At 36.2% G+C, this 20,946-nt stretch overlaps 1 protein-coding gene across 2 annotated transcripts in view; it reads left to right on the forward strand.

Moving 5' to 3' along the window:
* STIM2 (stromal interaction molecule 2) overlaps positions 1–20,946 on the forward strand; it is a 145,636-nt gene that overhangs the window by 80,912 nt on the left and 43,778 nt on the right. For both annotated transcript variants that reach the window (XM_032334040.1, XM_032334041.1), the window contains exon 3: positions 4,854–4,968. In XM_032334040.1, the coding sequence (XP_032189931.1) occupies positions 4,854–4,968 (115 nt within the window). The remainder of the gene's footprint in view (positions 1–4,853; positions 4,969–20,946) is intronic.

Below are 20,946 nucleotides of genomic sequence, written 5' to 3' on the forward strand. Positions count from 1 at the left end.
TGAGCTGAAGGCAGTGGCTTAACCCACTGAGCCACCCAGGTGCCCCCGGACACTGTTGTTTTGATGACAAGTGTCCTTTGGGAAAACCTCTTACATTGTCAATGAAAAATTTGTGGTTTTCCTGTTCATTTCTGTGTTATGTATTTTGTTTCAGAATGGCTGAAATGGTAGTTTTAAGAGTATTTGGAAATTGTAGCTTTATAAATGTCTGATATTTTCTAAGATGTATATTAAGCTACCAGTGTAGTCAAGGTGAAACTAATTTATTCAGGCTTTAAAGCTCAACAGCAATAACAACTCAAATTGTTTTTATTGTTTAACACTTTTATATTCTAAGTATGAATTTTTAATTTACTCTTTCCATAACCATACGTGGTGGGTAATTTAATTTCCTCACTATACAAAGGAGAAATATGAGGCTAAAAAAATGCGAGCAGTGGAGTCAGATTTTGAGTGTATCTGTCACCCTAGAGTCTGAGTGCTTAACTGTGATGATAAATCACCTCTCCTTGGGTATTGAGATCTTAAAATTGTATGTTTAAAAATAAAAGGGGAAATACCTATGTATCATTCTTATGTCGTGGAAATCAGGACAAGAATTATATACCCCAGGCCTCCTGGGGAACTGAAACAGGAAGTCCTCAAGAATTGAGGCATTTCCTGGCACCATTTCTTTCTCTGTTCTCTTTCATTAGTTTCTCTCTCTACATTTTGGCTTCCTTTGTACGTGTGGTTCATGTGTTCATTCATGAAATGGTACCTTCAACACCAGTTTCTTTAAAATCCAGAACCATCACCAAATAACCTAGCCTTTTATGGTCTGAATTGCATTTACTTGTGAAATAGAATCCTTTCATCCTGTTCATACTCTGGATTGTTTTCTTCTGGGTCAAGTGTCCATCCTTTAGTCACACAGCTGTGGCAATGAGTGATAGGTTGAGGAGGGATGACTGAACACATTCAGAGATACACACTTACATTGGTAGGGAAGGAGGTATGTATTGGCTGAAAAGAGCCCTCAATTGTGTCTGTACTAACATGTATCAGATTTTATTAAGCACTGTCATAGAAATAAGACAAATACAAAACACAAATATAAGTGCAGTTGGAATAAAAAGAAAAATATAGCATCAAAAATATGAAGTATAAATACAAAATACAAATAATATATATGTTAGAGATACAAGGAACTGATACCAGTTTATCATCTAGAAGCTAAGTTCCTGAAACTGGCTATGTAAATTCCATAATGGTTTAGAAGAATGTATTTTAAAGAATCATCTGCATAAATATTTTTGAGAAGAAATTTGAGTACTTCTGTATTTGTATTATCAATTCACCCTTTCTTTTTTTTTATTTTTTATTTTTTATTTTTTAAAGATTTTATTTATTTATTTGATAGAGAACACAAGTAGGCAGAGAGGCAGGCAGAGAGAGAGAGAGAGAGAGAAAGAAAGAAAGAGAGAGAAGCAGGCTCTGCATTGAGCAGAGAGCCCGATGTGGGGCTCGATCCCAGGACCCTGGGATCATGACCTGGGCTGAAGGCAGAGGCCTTAACCCGCTGAGCCACCCAGGGGCCCCCAATTCACCCTTTCTTATAGTAGGTATAATTAGGTACATAATTGGACATGCTTACCACTTTTTATTTGCAGTACATTATTTAAAGATTTACCTCATAGAATTTCAGATTCTATTTTCTGATTTAATTCCCAGATTTCAACAGATAAAAATTTGTCATTTTCTCATGCATTTTCAATTATTGGTGACTGCTTTTAAAATTTCTCTAGTTAGCCTGCCTCATTTCTATGGTTTACAGTTTTCTGTGAAGTTTTAGAAAATTCTGAACAAACTGATTCTGTAGGAAACATACTGGAGACGGTTAATGGAAACTGATGAGTTTTAGTGTACTTGGTTTAGTTAACATTTTTCCACCTTAGTTTCAACACAAAGTAATTCTAGTGCTTTCTACTCTACTCTAGTGCTTTCTACTCATATTTCTAGTGCTTTCTGTTCACATTTGTGATCAAAATGTTGAAGATGTATGAGATATAAAATACACTTCAATATTGTTTGTTATGAATTGTGTTGTCTTGGGATCATGTTTTAAAAGGGAAGTATAGGGGCGCCTGGGTGGCTCAGTGGGTTAAAGCCTCTGCCTTCGGTCCAGGTCATGATCCCAGGGTCCTGGGATCGAGCCCCACATCGGGCTCTCTGCTCAGTGCAGAGCCTGCTTCTCTCTCTCTCTGCCTGCCTCTCTGCCTACTTGTGTTCTCTATCAAATAAATAAATAAAATCTTTAAAAAAAATAAAAGGGAAGTATATATTAATTTTTAAATGATAATTTCAGGGAAAATACAATTCTGTGCATTTATTCAGTTTTGACCCAACATTTTTGGGAGCCAAATAGTTCTTTTACATTAACTGCACTATAGATAATCTTCCTGAGCTTTTTTAAAAAATTGCCTTTTTTTGATATCTTAATTCTTTTATTTTGTTAATCACATGTTTTGGCAGGTATCTATACACTCATCCTAGGCTTACTAAAATAGTTCAGTGACTAGAATGCCTCATCTTTTCTGTAGATGGAGATTAGCTTTATTTTCTGAAGTACATTGATCCTAAAGCCACAGAACTCTACTTTCAGGTTCTTTGTGTTCATGTGGTAAAGAGAATTTCTTAGGACTTTTTTTCCCCCCTCATGTATCACAAATATGAAACAGTTGCCATTTATTCCAACTGACTGGAAAATTTCCAAGGCAGGCTTCCTCCCTGCTTTTTTCATCCCCATGCTTTTCTTTCTAGAATTTCTCTCTAGCTCTTTTTTTTTTTTTTTTTTTTTAAAGATTTATTTATTTGACAGGCAGAGATTACAAGTAGGCAGAGAGGCAGGCAGAGAGAGAGAGAGGAGGAAGCAGGCTCCCTGCCGAGCAGAGAGCCCAATGCGGGGCTCCATCCCAGGATTCTGGGACCATGACCTGAGCCGAAGGCAGAGGCTTTAACCAACTGAGCCACCCAGGCGCCCCTCTCTCTAGCTCTTGAACCTTTCCCAAGCTAGGAGCAGTTTCTGAACATCTCAGTGACAGTGATTTTTCCGGGTATATCTACTGGATTCTACAAATATCAGGAAGAACAAAGAGGAATGGGCAGAAAATAGGAAATTAGAAAAATATGAAATAGAAGGAGTTGGAGCAATGGGGCAGGCCCCTTTAACTTTTTAAAAGGGTATTTGGAAAACAAAGTGAGGCACTAGTTAGAACAGCAAAATATATAAGCACTAGAATAGACCTGGGTTATTGCTTTTCAAAGTATCTATGGTGAAGGACCAGATTTTTCATGTCCAGTTCATTTTAAATGGGGCCTACATGGTAAGTACATTTACCACATGCTTGGGTCATAGTCTTTGAAAATGTCTGTTACTGTGTAGGTTTCTAAATGGCTTCTCTCTGTTTCTGTACATACTGTAGACAGGTATCAGTTCCCTGACCAAAATCAGTCTCCTGACATGTTGAGTAGTGTTGATCATAAAATGTTGTTTCTTCATTTTGTAGCTGAGGTTACTAAATCTCAGGAAAGTGAAATGATTTCTGAATATTATACAGCTATTAAAAATTTGGTTTTTTAGCTTTAGTGGAAGATGACATAAAAGCAAAATTTGGCCTTTGTCTGAAAATGTTCATTGTCAGTATATAAAAGTCAGAAAAATATGCCTCTGGGGTTGGGAGTTATTCACTTTGGGGGATATTGGTTGGGGATATTCACTTTCTGCATTATGGGTTTCTTAAATAATCTTTTGTGTGATCTTATATTTTTGAAATCAGAAAAAAATCAATAAAGATATCAATTAAAATACTACCAGAACAGGAAAAATGAGAAATGAGAGAAAAAGCTTAATAATTCAAAATATTTCTTTTATATTATTAGAGTAATGAGTTTATATGAGGATAGTGTCAAGAGATCAGGCTGAAAAGATTGTCAGGAATAGGATTGGAAAATGGTATGCAAGCCATAAAAGGTGTTTGCTTCTCTTTCTCCCAAATAAAAAGCAAATGACTTTTTAACTACAGCAGGGAGCAACTGATGGATTTTCTATAATGAATACAGAGCAGGTTGGTTTTTAGCAAAGAAAATTTTAGTGCATTTTCTTTATCTATTTTAATGTAAGATTAATAGAGATCTACTTCAGCTTTATAAAATACAGTTCTGAGCACTGCAGTCAAATGCCTCTCAACTATAAATAATAGCTTCACTGGTAGGAGAACACAAAAATATGAGGTAGTAATTGAGATTAGCATTTATGGTGTTTTGAAACACCCTTGTCACTAAGTATCTGGTAAAAATGCATGTATAAATGCATGTATATACACACACATACACACATACACACATACATACACACACGTACTGGCCATAATATAGAATATATTATACTGTTGAGCACAGTATACTTAGCTTTGCTGTTTGTTATTTTTTCAATCTTGGACAAATTATTTTATTTCTTTGGGTCTTGGTTTTCTCATCTACAAAATGAGGATACATAATATAGAATTATTATGAAGTTAAATGAGTGTGTGTGTGTGTGTGTGTGTGTGTGTGTGTATGTAGAGACACAATGTAAGATAGTACCTGGGAAATAATGAGCATTAAATAAGTACTTTTATTGTTGTTATGATCAGTAGAAGACATTTTATTAAATAAATTTTATAAACATGTAAGAATAAGGTGACTATAAAATACCCAAAATGCCGCGGTTGTTATCTGAAAATTGCCACCTCTGGATTTAAAAATTTTGTTTCTTAGTCTACAGAGATTATAAATAGTGAATTTAAGGTTACTTAGTGTTTTCTCTCTTACAGTTTATTAGAGAAGATATGAAATATAAAGATGCTACTAATAAACACAGCCATCTGCACAGAGAAGATAAGCATATAACTGTTGAGGATTTATGGAAACGGTGGAAAACTTCAGAAGGTAAGACTGTTTTAGTGAACTGAATCTGCTCTTCTGCCCTGCTTAGCCATTGTTAACTCACTAATTGCAAATGATTTTATGAAAAAAATCAAAATAACATTTCTGTGAGAGTATTTATATTTTAGTAAATAATTTTTCCATTTTTGATTTTGAAAAATGCCCTTTTATCTTATGATTAAGGGTCAGCCCGTTTTCAGCCCGTTTTACCTTATGCTAGAATAAATACGATAATGCATGTTTGAGAGCTTAAAGTTGTGGAGTATTGCTTCACTTGTTAAGTGACATCATTATAAAAGGTTTATCTAGTAAATATGGGTCCCGAAGTTTTTTGTTATTGCGAGCAGTTCCTAAAGTCTTCAGAAGACACAGAACTTTTAAGCTTTTACTGAAATAAATTTTTTATGAAGTCTTCTAAGACTTGCATGATAAAGTTCTGTGATTTATATTTTACTACTTCTCTGGTTTTAGATCCTCCAGCCATCTCATGGACAGTAATTGTTTAAGGCAGGAAAGGTGTATGACCTAAAACCTCAACTTGATTTCCTAATACTAGAAAGCTCCAAAAATTAAAAAAAAAAAAAAAAAAAAAAAAAAAAGAAAGTCCATCAAACTTACTCTTCTTCTTACTTTTATTTTATTTGAGTGACAGTGAACCAAAATGTTGTTTTACTAATGTTTTTATGTTTCTATTCTTTTACCAAACTTTTATGTTATATATATTTTCCTCTCTAAGTTTGAATAATAAAAGGAAAGGAGGAGAAAGATGGGACAGACTACTGCACAGTAGGATAAAGACACTTTATTATAAATTTACTAGACTGGTTGTGGTAACATTTGGAAATGGAAAAATTTTCTTAGAAAACTATCCCATCAAAGCTCAGTATTTTTTATTAATGTACAAGGAGGTTTATAGCTTGCTTACATTTTTGTTTTCACTTTTTAAAGGAGGCATTTGTTAAAATACACTGAGAAGAAGAAAAAGAAGGAAAAAAATATCACTAACTTGATTGAAAAATACATACACTTAAAAATCTGTCTTTCCATTTCCCTGCCCCATACCATTTTTAAGTAATAGGAATTTGGGTAGTATTGCGAATGAAAGAATGTACATTTCATGGGGGAGAAAGTGCTAGAATGGTGGAAAACTCAGAAAAACTTACTTTGCTTACAGGTATGCCTTAGAGATACTGTACACACCACCATAATAAACCAAATATTGTAGTAAAGCCAGTCAAATGAGTTTTTTTGTTTTGTAGTGTGTTTAAAAGTTATATTTATGCTATACTGTATTCTGTGAAGTATGGGATAACTATGTATAGAAAAATGTACATACCTTATTTGTAAAATACTTTATTGCTAAAAAGTGCTAATCATCCTCTGAGCTTTCAGCAAGTTTCAATTTTTCTGTTGGTGGAGGTCTTGCCTCAGTGTTGGTGGCTTCTGGCTGAACAGTATGCTGCTTGCTGAAGGGTGGTGTGGCTATGGCAAGTTCTTAACATAGGACAACAATGAGGTTTGCCACATTGATTGACTCTTCATTTCATGAACAGTTTCTCTGTAGCATACAGTACTGTTCGGTAGCATTTTACACAAAGGAGAACTTTTTTCATAATTGCCAAACCCTGCCCCTGCTTTATTAAACAGGTTTATGTAATAGTCTAAATCCTTTGTTGTCATTTCAACAATCTTTGCAGCATTTTTACCAGGAGTAGATTCCATCTCAGGAAACCTCTTTCATTTGGTCATCCACAAGAGGTGACTCCTCATCTGTTCAAATTTTATCATAAGATTGAAGCAATTCAGTCCCATCCTCATGCTCCTCATCTCATTCTAGTTCTCTTGCTGTTTCCACCCCATCTGCAGTTGCTTCCTCCACTGAAGCCTCAATGTCATCTATGAGGGTTGGAATCACCTTCTTCTACACTCCTGTTAATGTTGATATCTTGCCCTCTTCCCATGAATCATGAATTTTTTTTTTTTAAGATTTCATTTATTTATTTGACAGAGAGAGAGAGAGATCACAAGTAGGCAGAGAGAGACGGGGAAGTAGGCTCCCCGCTAAGCAGAAACCCCGATGCGGGGCTCGATCCAAGGACCCTGAGATCATGACCTGAGCCGAAGGCAAAGGCTCAACCCACTGAGCCACCCAGGTGCCTGAATCATGAATATTCTTAATGGCATTTAGATTAGTGAATAGTTTCCATCCATCAGAGGAATCACTATCTATGGCAGCTATAGCTTTATAAAATATATTTCTTAAATAATAAAACTTGGAAGTAGAATTACTCTTGATTCATGGGCTGTTGAATGGATGTTGTGTTAGCAGGCATGAAAACAGTTATCTCATTGTACATCTCCGTCAGAGCTCTTGGGTGACCAGGTACATTGCTAGTGAGCAGTAATATTTTGAAAGTCTTTCTTTTCTGAGCATCAGGCCTCAACAGTGGGCTTAAAATATTCAGTAAACTATGTTGTAAACAGACGTGTTGTCATCAAGGCTTTGTTTTTCCCTTTATAGAGCACATGCAGAGTAGATCTAGCATCATTCTTCAGGGCCCTAGGATTTTTCATAATGGTAAGTGAACTTTGCCTTCAACTTAAAGTCACAAGCGTCTTTAGCCCCTAACAAAAGAATCAGCTTGTTCTTTGGAGCTTTGAAGGTCACAGGCATTGATTTCTCTTTAACTGCGGAAGTCCCAGATGGCATCTTCCAATATAAGGCTGTTTCCTCTGCAGAGTATCTGTTGTTTAGTGTAGCTACCTTTGTTACTTATCTTTTGGAGAACAGCTTCTATATCAGCACTTGCTGCTTCCCCTTGCACTTTTCTTATGGAGATGGCTTCTTTTCTTAAACCTCATGAACCAACCTCTGGTTGCACTTCTGTTAGCTTCACCTTCCTTGGGCAGCTTCCTCACCTCTCAGTCTTCACAGTATTGAAGAGAGTTAGGGTTTTAATTCTAGATACGGCTTTGGCTTAAGGGGACATGGTCACTGGTTTGTTTTTCTGTCCAGACCACTAAAACTTTCTCTGTATCAATAGGAAGACTATTCACTTTCTTACTATTTGTGCGTTAACTGGAGTAGTACTTTTAATTTCTTTCAAGAACTTTTCTTTCCGTAGACAACTTGGCTAACTGGCACGAGAAACCTAGATTTCAGCCTGTTTTGGCTTTGACATGTCTTCCTCTCTAGGCTCAGTCATTTCCAGCTTTTGATTTAAAGTGAGAGACATGTGATTCTTCCTTTCACTTGAACACTTAGAGGCTATATTGTAGGTTTATTAATTGGCCTAATTTCAATATTGTTGCGTCTCAGGGAATCGGCCCCTGGGGCGGGTGTGGGGGATAGCCAGTTGATGGAGCCATCAGAAAACACACAACAATTTATCAATTAAGTTTGCCGTCTTAAAAAAATTAGCAGTTTCCAGGGCCTAGGGTAGAGAGAAAGATGAATAGACAGAGCACAGAGGATTTTTAGGGCAGTGAAACTATTCTGTCTGAAACTGTTATGGTAGATCCATGTCATTATATATTTGTCCAAACCGTAAAATAGACAAGACCAAGTGAACCCTAATGTAAACTCTGGACTTTGGATGATAACAATGTGTCAACATAGGTCCATCACCTATAAATAATGTACCACTCTGGTGTGGGATGTTGATAATTAAGGAGGTCATATATGTGTGGGGTAAGGGGTGTGTGGGAAATCTCTGTACTTTCCATTCTGTTTTGCTGTGAACTTAAAACTGCTCTCAAAAACATAATCTAATAAAAAATATTTTAAAATCATAAATTAAAAGTAAAAAAATTAAGTTTGCCATCTTATACGGGTGCTGTTTGTGGAACCCCAAAATAGTGACAATAATAACATAAAGATCAGTGATCACAGATCATCATAACGAATACAATAATCATGAAAAAGTTTGAAACATTGTGAGAAGTATGCAAATGTGACACAGAGACATGAAGTGAACAAATGCTATTGGAAAAATGGCGCTAATCGACTTACTTGATGCAGGGCTGCCACAAACCTTCGATTTTTGTGGGCAGTGTCTGTGCAGTATCTGTGAAGTGCCGTGAATAGAAGTGTGGTCAAACAAGGCATGCCTGTGTATGAAATCTCTCTGCAGTATGGAGGCATCATTCAATTCTAATAAAGAATTAGAGACCCATTATAACATCTGTTGCTATGAGTATAGTTTAGGTTTTGGATATGCGATAGATAAGTTAAGTGGAGCCCACTTAAATGTGCTTGAATGAGGGAAAAAGGACTTGACCACTTGTTACCACCCACAGTGCTTCCCCCCTGGTTCAGCTCCCACCTCTTGCCTGGGTAACTGCAGCAGCTGCCACAGGGGTCTCCTATAGTGTCTTTGTGCTCTGCTGCATTCTGGACTTCACTTAGCAGAGTAATCTGTTTAAAACATAAATTAGATTTGCTCAGAGGAAAAGCTAAAGTCTTAACAAAGACCTGTATGCCTCTCCATGATCTGTCCTCCCCTCTTTCTTCTTCTCTTCCCTGTCGTGTGTAGCCGGCCTGCCTCACTCCTGGTGCTCTATCCCAGGACTGGAGATGTCCTCATGGACCCTCAGAGAGGCCCACCCTCACTATTTTAAGATCACAGATCACACTCCTCTCTCCCCACTTTTACTTTTTTTTTTTTTTTTTGCACTCCTCTCTCTTAGCTTCACATTTTCTTTTTCCCATATCATGTGTCATCTTCTAAGACCTCATGTAATTGACTTATACGTTATGTTGGTGTCCTTTCTTTCTCCTGCCTCTGAGAGTGTCTGCCTCAGAGAGCAGGGCTTCTTTGTTTATTTTGTTTATTAAATGTATCCCAAATGTATTGGGACTCTATCCTTAAACCTGGTTTTGGTTTCTGACCCTAGGGAGTTTGGTGAGGTCTTTTGTGATCTGTGAGCTGTTTTGTTTTGGCTTAGGGCCTTTCCAAGTTGGGTTCTCTTTAATCTCTTTTTTTCCTTGGGTTTCACCTTAATTTCTACCCACTAAGATTTTGCCATTATCATGGTAAGATTTCCCCGAGGCACCAAAGAGGTGGCCTAAATTATAAACCGTATGGTTCTCACATCACCTTCTAGGGGAATATTATGTTGGAGGAGTAGTCTTAAGGCTCCTATTAACACAGCTGCATGGGAGGAGAGAGAATGAGCCTAGGGCCTTGAATTAAACCTCCCCTACATGCTTTAGAGTGACCTAATTGATTTTCTCAATACATATGAGACATTTATTAACGGTCATGTAAAGACAGGGTATTGTTGCTAGATGGTTTTTACATCATAGCTTGACAAACCCCAGATATCCTGGAGATCGCTCAGGGACAGGGCATGTTGAATGTGCAGGATTCTGCTTTTATCTGGATGTCGTGTTTCTGTTTAAGATTTTTCTTAGGAAACAAAAGGTGAGTCCTCTGAAAAGGTTTGGAAACTGCTGGTATAGACATGAGTATGTACTTCTAGGGATTACCTGTAAGTCATGGTTGTTAGGTGAATCTAATACACACAAGTACTGGCATCCATGCATGCCTGCTTACATGTACAAACGCTGTCGTACTGTGCCCGTTTTCATTGTGTCTCCAGTGCCTTATTTACTTTGATATTCAGTAAATATTTGTTGAATAAATGAATGTATCATCCCTGATGAGCACTGGCTACTCAGTGACTCAGTTCATCCAATACTTTTGAGTATGGGCATTTCTGTTACAGTGAGATGTATGCATTCTTGAGAAGGTTATGTTTTGTAAACTTATGAACTGAAAAATTCCAGAGTTTATGAGAAAAATGGGTTGGAGCAGGCTACTCAAAACCTATGCAACTTTGTAACCAGTGCACTAATAGTGCTAGTAAAAATACTAGCACAAGTTTAAAAGATATGTTAAATTCCTAATCAGTTAATACAGTAGTGAGTATGGGCCTTTACCTTAAACAGGTAGGTCAAGATAACTTCATGGAAGGAGGTGTTAGGATTGAGGTTGCTAAATTAGGCAGACAAAGGCAGAGCTCATGAATTTGAGAAGTGAGCTACAAGCCTTGCTGAGACAGGCGGTGGCCAAATGGGGCTGAGAGGAAGGAGTGTGAGCAGACGGTATGTGCACAGCCTGCTGTTTTGCCATTTTGGATACTTTGTATCCATTTGTTGTTGCTTGGCAGTATAAAATGCTAACATGTGAGGAAAAGTCACTCTTGAAATGATAGACTTTTATATTTTATTGACATGATCCTTGTTTACCAGTTGCATGTAAGCTAACTCATGACGCAGAAGCACCTGGAATAGAACAGGTTGTGTCTGTGATGTGCTCACTAGGCATTGGATGCCAGGTATTGATGATGAAGGAAATGTATCTCTGGGCTATGACGTATAAGTAGCTGAGTAGGAAAGACAAATAACTGCAATAAATGGGGATGTGTATCATAACAGGAGTAAGTGTAGGATATGGAGGTAGCTCACTGGAAGGAGTAATTCACTCTCTGGTAGTATTAGACATGGAAGATGGTGTTTGCGATAAGCTGTGAGGGTTGATCAAGAGTTCTGGGAAGGGATGAGGAGGCGGACCATAAATGGTGGCCCCCCACCATGGGTCTTGCAGGTACCTGAAATTTGCTAGAAGTGGAAGTGGCATGGTCTAGGAAGTATGTGGGCTTTTGAACTATACAAATTTAAATCCTAGTCCTTTTACTTAATGAGCATTAAGACATAGGATACATTTTAAACTTCTTTTATAAAATAGAGTTTTTATGTGATTTAAATGAGTACTGTAACAAAAGTGCTTGGCATAATTTCCAGCATCATCTGGTAGGTACTTAGAAAATGTTGACTTGTCCTTGTAATGCTGAGTAAACTAAAATGTTACACTGTACTGAAAGTTTTCTCAGGTTTTTGATTCACTCTCATAATATTCATAAATAAAATAAAAAGATATACTAGGCTAAATACTTAACATTGTAGTATACAGTTTTCTGAAGGGTGAAACAGATCTAAGGTCTTTATGGAGATGTCAACTAGGGAAAAGTAAAATTGTGTTATGCAGAAATTGATCCTGATCTTACATAGAAAAATTTCAGGTCATGTGACTATACTTTTTTTGCTTGTGTGGTGAATGCTTGGTCAGTTTGCACATGCCAGCAGTGCAGTGCAAATGAAAGCCATTTTAAAAACTAGTGTTGGATTTCAGATAGATTTTGATAAATTGGATAAGTTGTTAGAATTACTAAATGCGGTTAAAAAGTAGCCAGATACCTGATGAAGGGAAATGTATGTAGGAAATTATTAGTTGTATATAAGTTTTATGCACCATAATAGATACAAACTGATTAAGTAATGTACTGTTTTTAAAAATGGTAGTTCATTGGATTAAATAGTTATTATAACATGTGACAACCATGAGGTAATCTTTCCATCCTGTTTGTTTAGCATGGGTCTTATCTTACCTAAGGTCACTGTGTAATTTTGGGCTTTACAAATTGAATAGACATTTGGAAATTTGGTAGATTTAATTTCATTTTTTTATTAGAAATTTAAAGGAACTGAAATTGAGAGAAGAGAGATGTAGGCATTTAAATAATGGTTGTTTTCAAGTGTATTTAAATCCTAGCTAGAGAGAGATGATCAAGAGTATTTTCTTTCTGTTTAGGAAAGCAGAAATGTAAATAGAACATAAAAGGTTTTATTTATTTATTAAAAATATTTTATTTATTTATTTGGCAGAGAGAGAGATAGTGAGAGAGGGAATACAAGCAGGGGAAGTGGGAGAGAAGCAGGCTTCCTGGTAAGCAGAGAGCCCAGTGCCCATGCCAGGCCTGGCATCGTGACCTGAGCCAAAGGCAGATGCTTAACAACTGAGCCACCCAGGCGCCCCCCTAAAAAGATTTATAAAGGAAAAAAATTCCTTATCATGGATGTTAAAGTTCTAAAAGTAAAGAGGACTATAAATATTTCCTTTATATGGAAACTTGACATTTATAAGGGTATTCTTCTGGGTATGGAAGTATGAGTGGATTTCTACATGCTGATAAAAATCAACCAGTTTTTTAGGTGTATGCTGTTGGTTACAGTGAGATTGGAATGAAAAACAAAACAAAACAAAACACAAAGGTAACTGTACCAGAAGAGTAACTAAAGATATAGACCTTGCACATAAAGTGTCATTATCTTTGTGGCATCCTTTTACACAGTATTTATTTGTATATTTACAGTATGCATAGGAGTCACTATGGTAGAGCACCAAGTATAAGAGAAGGCCTTTCTCCTCAAGGAGCTTTTGGTATTGTTACATGTGCACACATGAAATATTAAATAACAATTTAAGAAGTTGTGATTAAATACTAGGTAAGTGGTACTATTTTAAGAGTTTAAGGAAATGGACAGATTTGTTATGAGTAAGTCTTCATTAGGGAGATGACTCTAAAGCAGGATTTCAAAAGACAAAAATGTTCTTAGAAATGGTAAAGAAGGGGTGCCTGAGTGGCTCAATGGGTTAAGCCTCTGCCTTCAACTCAGGTCATGATCCCAGAGTCCTGGGATCGAGCCCCACATCGGGCTCTCTGATCAGCAGGGAGCCTGCTTTCCCGCACCCCCCCCCCACTCTGCCTGCTTCTCAGCCTACTTGTGATCTATCTCTCTCTCTCTCTGTCAAATAAATAAATAAATAAATCTTAAAAAAAAAAGAGAAATGGTAAAGATAGCAGTATACAAGTTAGCACATTAAAATGAGTAAATGAATATGTATAATTCCAGACTGAAATTCTAAATCCTTCAAATAAGCACAATTTATAAATTAGAAATACAGTAATTTTTTAGTCTGTGAGAGATAAGAATAATCACTGTTTTAATATTTGTCTTTCGCTCTTAAATGTAATACTTAACTTTTTGTTTCTTCGTTTTGTCATCTGCTAAATGGTGATAAAAATTGTGTATTGCATCAGATTGTTGAGGATGAAATGAATTTGTACATCGAAAGTGCTTAGAACAGTGCCTAGCACATAGCAAGTGCTTAATGACCATCCCTTGTTACCACTGATTTTATAAGATGGATGTGAACATGATGGATGTGAACATGGTGCATGTGGGGATTTGGAGCCTGATGCAGTTGGAACAGGCATCTGAGTTGGGAATAGTAGAAAATAGGTCAGTTAGAGGGAGACCAGACTGGTGAGTCTTGATGTTTAAGCCTGATGAACTGCTCCAGGGGTGGTAAGTAAGATTCCACTCATAAATCAGTGCTTACCAGTTGGTGGTGGTGCCTTTAGCAGTGTATTAAGGAAGCTTGATTTGTGTTTGGTCTCAGTAGCAAAGAAGGATGTTATTGTAGAAATTAGTGGTTAGCAACATTAACTGCGTCTGTGGGAGGTGGTAGTGTATTTTAGTGTTTTTTATCATTTACCATTTATCACACTAAATATTAGGAGCTGTTACAGTGTCTTGTTTTGGAAAGCTTTAGAATATAGAGCAGTTAAGGAAGATAAATTCACTTAGGAAGACTAGCTTTGGTTTTAATATATGTGTAATTCTGAGATGTTTTAAAGGAACACTTGAATCAACTTTTTCCTTTTGTTCAGAATGAATTCCATTTTCTTTTTCTTCCATGTCATTTTAGAACCCATTGGGTTTGAGCAGAATCATTTAATGGGTTTGTACAGTGCACATATTTTAGTAAATGTATTTATTATGAGCAAGGCATTGTCCTAGTTATGGAAGATACAGAGATGAAGCATATGTTTTCTTTCCTCTGCCTGTCTATAGTGTGTTATTGGAGAAAGGTCTGTTAACACATGATTAAAGCATGTGATATGATCTAGCATCAAGGTATGTAGTAGGCAATGTGGTATAAGAGAATAAGAAGTATGTTCTACCAGAGGGTTGGTGAGGCCAGAGGAGTTACTTGCATGAAGGGACATTTATTTACCTTTCATCTCTTGCCACCCCTTCACTGGGAGGCACTCTGCTGGAGTAATTGCTTTCAAGATATTTGTGGTTAATACAGCACATTTTAAAAACACAGGGCTCTTAATATGCCTCAAATGCTTGTGATATTTTATTAATTCAGGTTTTTAACACTATATAACCTTCATAACGATATTTTTGGTTTCAGAAGCTGTTGTTAGCCGTCTATAGAGGTACTTAGGGTTTTCATTGTCTATAGAAAGCAGTTTATACAAGGGAAGGCCTGTTCTTGAGGTAGAGTCTAGTTTCAAAATGACAAATGTCATTATTTGTACTACTAACAAAGGCCTTTTGTAGTCATAGTTTCTTGTATGTGGAGAATAGGCAACACAAACATATTGTTCATTTACTCTGTCAGCCAAATTTTAAGTGTGCTTAACATGAATTTTTGTTAGAGGAGTAATGTGAATATTATTTGATCAGTTTGCAAAACACTGTTCTGTGTTAGTCAGAATTGATTTTTGTACTTTGCATAAATTGTATTCTTTTAAAAATAATCAAAAAGTTTTCTTTTTTGATAAAATTATCTATGTGAATTCAGAGCACTCACAATAAGTTTCTGATCTTATTTAATCATTATTTTATATCAGCATTTCAGTTTCCCTCTTTCCTTCATTTCATATCTATTTATTGGGGCTGCTTTGGTTTTTATTATTTTCATTTTCTTCTTTCCTGTTTCTCTTTTACTCTTGGCCCTTTTCCTCTTTTACTTCAGAATATTTGACTTTTAGAGATTTAGAATCCTTGTGTATACTAAGTTGCTAGGATTAGTTATGCCTTTTAATCTGTGGAAGATTGTTCACTTTGAGACAGCTGTGTCTTTTATACTTTTTAAAAATTTTATTCTGAAATAGAGACCGCTTTTCAGAACAGGATGCAGAGACCAATCGCCTATCACATCTTTCTGTACTTTGGGTTCTAGAAATTTGACATTTTCTATTCTTCGGGAACTCATGAAATAGATAGGTTGCAAGCCTCATTTTTTTCCTCGAATAACAAATTTTCCAGTAGGTAATTCATCATATGATGAAAGTTTTCTTACAATTTAAGGAAGTACAATTCTAAAATTGATTGTAAATTTGCCTTATTATGGTTTTCTGTGTACCTGAATTATTCTACATTTCTCCTCTGCTATGTTCACAGACTCAAGGGATACCTCAAGTTTGGAGTACAGTAACAGAACCTTCTGCAGAAGGTAAAAATGAGGGCTGTCCACTTTTCACCGTGATGGACTATTTAGAAAACAGTAGCTTTTCTGAAACATCTTACTGTTCTTTCTTCCTTTTCCCCAACAGTTGGGAATCGATTTTATATAGAATTTGTGTTAAGTTTTGCTTTACCATTCATTGTTTTGGGAAGTGGGGGGGTAGGATGGACTCTGGTTAGAGTTCTGTGTGTTAAAATATATATTATTATAGGAGATTCATTGTATTAAATTCTACTTTAGGTGGAGCACAATTTTATTCTCATCCCTTTGGATAAGGGGTTTGTTTGTTGATGGTAGTATTCTCTTCAAAGATGGTCAGTTGTGCAAACATCTTTTTTCTTTTCGAACAAGTCTTTGTTTACTTGGGTTTTTTTTTTTTTTTTTTTGCTATTCCACTGAATGTTACTTAGCAGGTTAGAAGTAATTATAATAGAAATAATGCAAATTACAAATACAATGAAAATAAAATTTTCAGAGATATTAAAGAACTGTTTCAGTAGCAATATGAACATGGCTTGTTTCTGAAAACTAAACATCTTTGCAATCCTGAATCACATATGTATAATATATGTTATATTACATATATAAATATATGGCTTAGAATGAATGGTAAAAAAATAGGGTAAATCACATAGTATGTGTGTCATACTTAAATACTTTTCACTCTGTGGATGGTTATTTTATCTAAATTGAGTGCTGAGTACAAATAAAGCTTACTTTCTAACTTTTTCTCATCTGGTTAAGGTGTTCTTCAATATGAGATCTGTAATAAGCATTCTTCTAACATTTGGCCAATCTTCTGTTTCTCTTTCTGTCAGTGTGAATTCTTCCATATGTTGAAAATGGTGGGCCATTTAGATACTTTTGATTTAGAGGATTTAAAGTTAACTGGTTATGTAAGTTATTAGTTTAAAAGTAAGAGTCTAAATCACTATGACAAAATGAAATAGCAAATGTCAGTTCCAATGAAGTAAATTAAGTTTTTACTTCCATTATCAATCTTTTTCTTAGCATGTAATCAGGTAAAAAGAAAGTATTAAGTGTTTATCACTAGGAGCTTCTGGTTGCTCAAGGGCTGTGTTCTTGAACAAAATTAACAACAGAGAGTTGTTACTCACATAAAGGTATAATAAAGTCATATGAGTTGAGAGTTCCATAAGAATAGGGAAAAAAATTGGCACCCTTGGGAATACTGTTAATAAGGCAAAAGCAGAGAATTAGCTAATGAAATAAGTAATGGCCATTAGAAATATGGGAGATGAATCAGGAAGGTACATTGTCTTGAAAGTCTAGAGAGGAAAGTTTTCTTGAGATAATGGATGGCTGTATAATTGAGGGCATGATCTATCTACCATATTGGAAGATATCTGTTGAAAGCCTTCACAAATAACTTTTCTTTTTAGGTCTCTTTAATAGGAACAGATGAATTCCTGATAAGATGATTTATGCTTATCTTGTTTCCTTTGTCTGTTTTTTGTAGCTGTTTTTAAGGATCTCATGTATATTTTGTGCGCATTCTTAGTTTCATTTTATTTCCCTGTTCCATTGCCATCTTTTATGTTATTATTCTCTTTACATTATGTGAACCTTTGTAAATCATTTCTTCTCCCTCCCTCCCTTCCTTAGTCGGGGATAGAGAGAGAAGAGATGAAAAGTGGCTAGTAGTTCTGATATAGAGAAATATGATGTATTGTGAAAAACTATTAGTCTTGGCAAGAAGAAAATCATTAACCCTCAAGGATCAGTTTAAACATTGGTATGGGGAATTGAGTCCCATACAAAGAATAAGTCTTTTAAGATTTAAGTGGAAGCTACCTGAATGTACATCGGTGGGTAAATGAATAAAGAAAATGTGGCACATACATACAATGGAATATTCTTCAGCCTTAAAAAGAAGGACATTCTGACACATGTTAGAACATGAATGAACTGTGAGGACGTTATGCTGAGTGAAATAACGTGAATGGACTGTGAGGACATTATGCTGAGTGAAATAAGCCAGTCACAAAATGATGAATACTGTATGATTCCATTTATATGAGGTTCCTAGGAGTTGTTAAGATCATAAGGACAGAAAGTAGAATGGTGGTTGCCTGGATTTGGGAAGAGGTGAATGGGAAGATATTGGTCAGTGGGTACAGATTTTCAGTTTTATAAGATGAAAAGAATTCTGGAGTTCGATGGGATGATGGTTGCACGATAATATGAACACTTAACGACTGTTGGACTGTACACTTAAAAATGGGTAAAGATGGTAGCTTTTATGTTACTTGTGTTTTAACCTCAAATAAAAAATGATCTTAGAGAGTGAGTAGATGAGAAGTAGAGAAATGGTGGGCAAACCCTCTGTTTAAGGTATAGGCAAGAAAATGGAGGGAAATTGAATGGCAGTTACAAATGGCTAGTGTGATCAAAGGAAGGGTTTTCTTTTCTTTTTTTTTTAAAGATTTTATTTATTTATTTGACAAAGAGAGATCACAAGTAGGCAGAGAGGCAGAGAGAGAGAAGGGGAAGCAGGCTCCCTGCTGAGCAGAGAGCTGGATGCAGGGCTCGATCCCAGGATCCTGAGATCATGACCTGAGCTGAAGGCAGAGGCTTAACCCACTGATCACCCAGACGCCCCAAAGGAAGGGTTTTCTTAAGAACTGGTAGGTGTGACTGTGCTTAAAGAAACAGGGAAGCACCCAATTGACATTTTTAAAAGTTAAACATTTAAAAGAAGTTTCAATTCAGGAAGTACTTTGTTCAAAAAGTACTATATATAAGGTTTGGCAATTGGGATTATACCTTTTTACATCATTTAATGTCAGCCTTTGTTTTCTTCATGAATACTTGTGTTGGTTTATGGATTGAAAAGATACCATTAGCCAATAAAAGGTGAATTTGAGATAAGACAGTCTTGTTGACAGAATTGCTAGCTGGCACTCAATCACAGACATGTCACTAAATGTTTTCAAATCCATCATAGAATTTATTTCCTATGAAGAATTTGAATGACAATTTAAAAACAGTGTCTTGAACTTTTGGGAGGGGGTTAGGGTGGACTGGGAAAAGGGGAATTGGGAAGTTGAGTACTTAGAGAGGAGAGGCTCCAAGAAAGACCTTACCTTTTAAATTTGCTTATGCTTGTATTTGGTTTCTGAATTATATGTTGTAAGAATATAGAATTCTAATGTTATTTTCCATATTTTGACCAGTACCAGATATTTTCTGGCAGAATTTTAATGATAGTGCTACAGCTCTACTACTACAGTGAATAATAATAGGTTTCTGTGTACTAGCTGCATACCCACTGATCCAGAGCCTGTGACCTTAGCAAAGGTAAGCATGTCCCAGATTGCAGTGTGAGATAGTTGAAGATTGATCTGCTTTGGTAGTTGTCTAAATTTTTCTCATCTCTTTTTTATAAGCATGCTTAGTTGCATGAATCTGACCTTGACATTAGACTGCATTCTCTTTTAGAGCTGTAATTGGAAGCTTTTGGATGTGTAATTGAAAAAAGGGGAGACTGAGTTTTAAGTTAGTGGATAGATGTTTTAGGGCTGTGTCCAGATTCTTTGAATGGTTTTCAGGAATGCCCAAAAAAGTAATCTTTCTAGTTTCCAATGGAACCTGCACTATATTAAGTAATGGAGGCTGAATTTATCATAAAACTAAATGCTTAATAAATTCCTGTGCATAACTGATTGTTCAAAATGCTTTGTTGAGTGGCTTGAAATTATAGTATATTATGTCTTTTTTTACTATAGAGCTTTATTTTGAAGTTTGATCAGTCATGTGTGTTTTAGTAAGTCTTACTTTAGTGGCAGGAGATAATTGGGAAATTTGTTGTAAGGGTACTTTATCATCAATGATTTTATTAATCACAAGTGATAAAAATCACCTACATCTCCATGCATTCATTAAGTCATCAAACATATATTTAGTGCTTCCTGTGAGATGGCATTATTCCAGGTTTTGGGGATGGAGCATTGAGCAAGTTAAATATCCTACCCTCAGGAAGTTAATACTCTTTTAGGGAGAAAGATAGTAAATAAGTTTGCATGTGTGCATGTAGGTACATGTACTCATAAAAGTGCTGGAACAGATAAGTGATAGGATAAAAGTAAAGCAGGATAACACATAGTCAGTGTCCAGGTAGAGTGAGGGCTTTTAAAGTGCTGTCATTTAGGAAGAACTCTCCAGAGAAGTGATATTTGGTTATAGATGGGAGTGTTGAGTGAGCCAAAAGTGGGGGAGGTGGGGTGCGTCTAGGTGAAGTATATTTCAGATTTAAGGATCAGCCAGGCTAAGACCTTGAGGCTGGTGTGACCTCAAAGTATTGAAAGGATTATAAGGTAGTATAGCTAGACGGTCCTGAAGGGATGGGAGAGTAGTAGGAGACATAAGATCTGTGAGATGATAAGGGCCAGATCTCATAGGACCTTTAGGGCCTAATAAAGAATTCGGGATTTGTTTTAAGTATAATGTAGTCTTTGTGCATCTAGCTTCATTTTGGAGTTTTGAGCAAAGAAGGGACGTGATTTCCTTTTTGAAAAGTTTACCATAGTAACTGTGTGGGTCTTAGACTCTTGAAGAAAAGGGGCAGGAGTAGAAGTGGAAGGCTGTGAGGCCTTGCTCTTGAAGTGACCTGGTAAGAGGGAGGTACCAGAGAGGTCTGACTGATAATGTAGTTTGAAGGAATAGCTGACAGGATTTGCCATTAGATTGGATTCAGGAAGTTGATGGGGGGGGGGGTGGTGACGACAGGGATTAAGTTTGGCTCCTAGGTGTTATGTACCTGTGGTATTAAAATTTCTTTGAGATGGAG

The sequence above is a fragment of the Mustela erminea genome, chromosome 2 (assembly GCF_009829155.1).
Source record: "Mustela erminea isolate mMusErm1 chromosome 2, mMusErm1.Pri, whole genome shotgun sequence".
NCBI classification, from domain to species: Eukaryota; Metazoa; Chordata; class Mammalia; order Carnivora; family Mustelidae; genus Mustela; species Mustela erminea.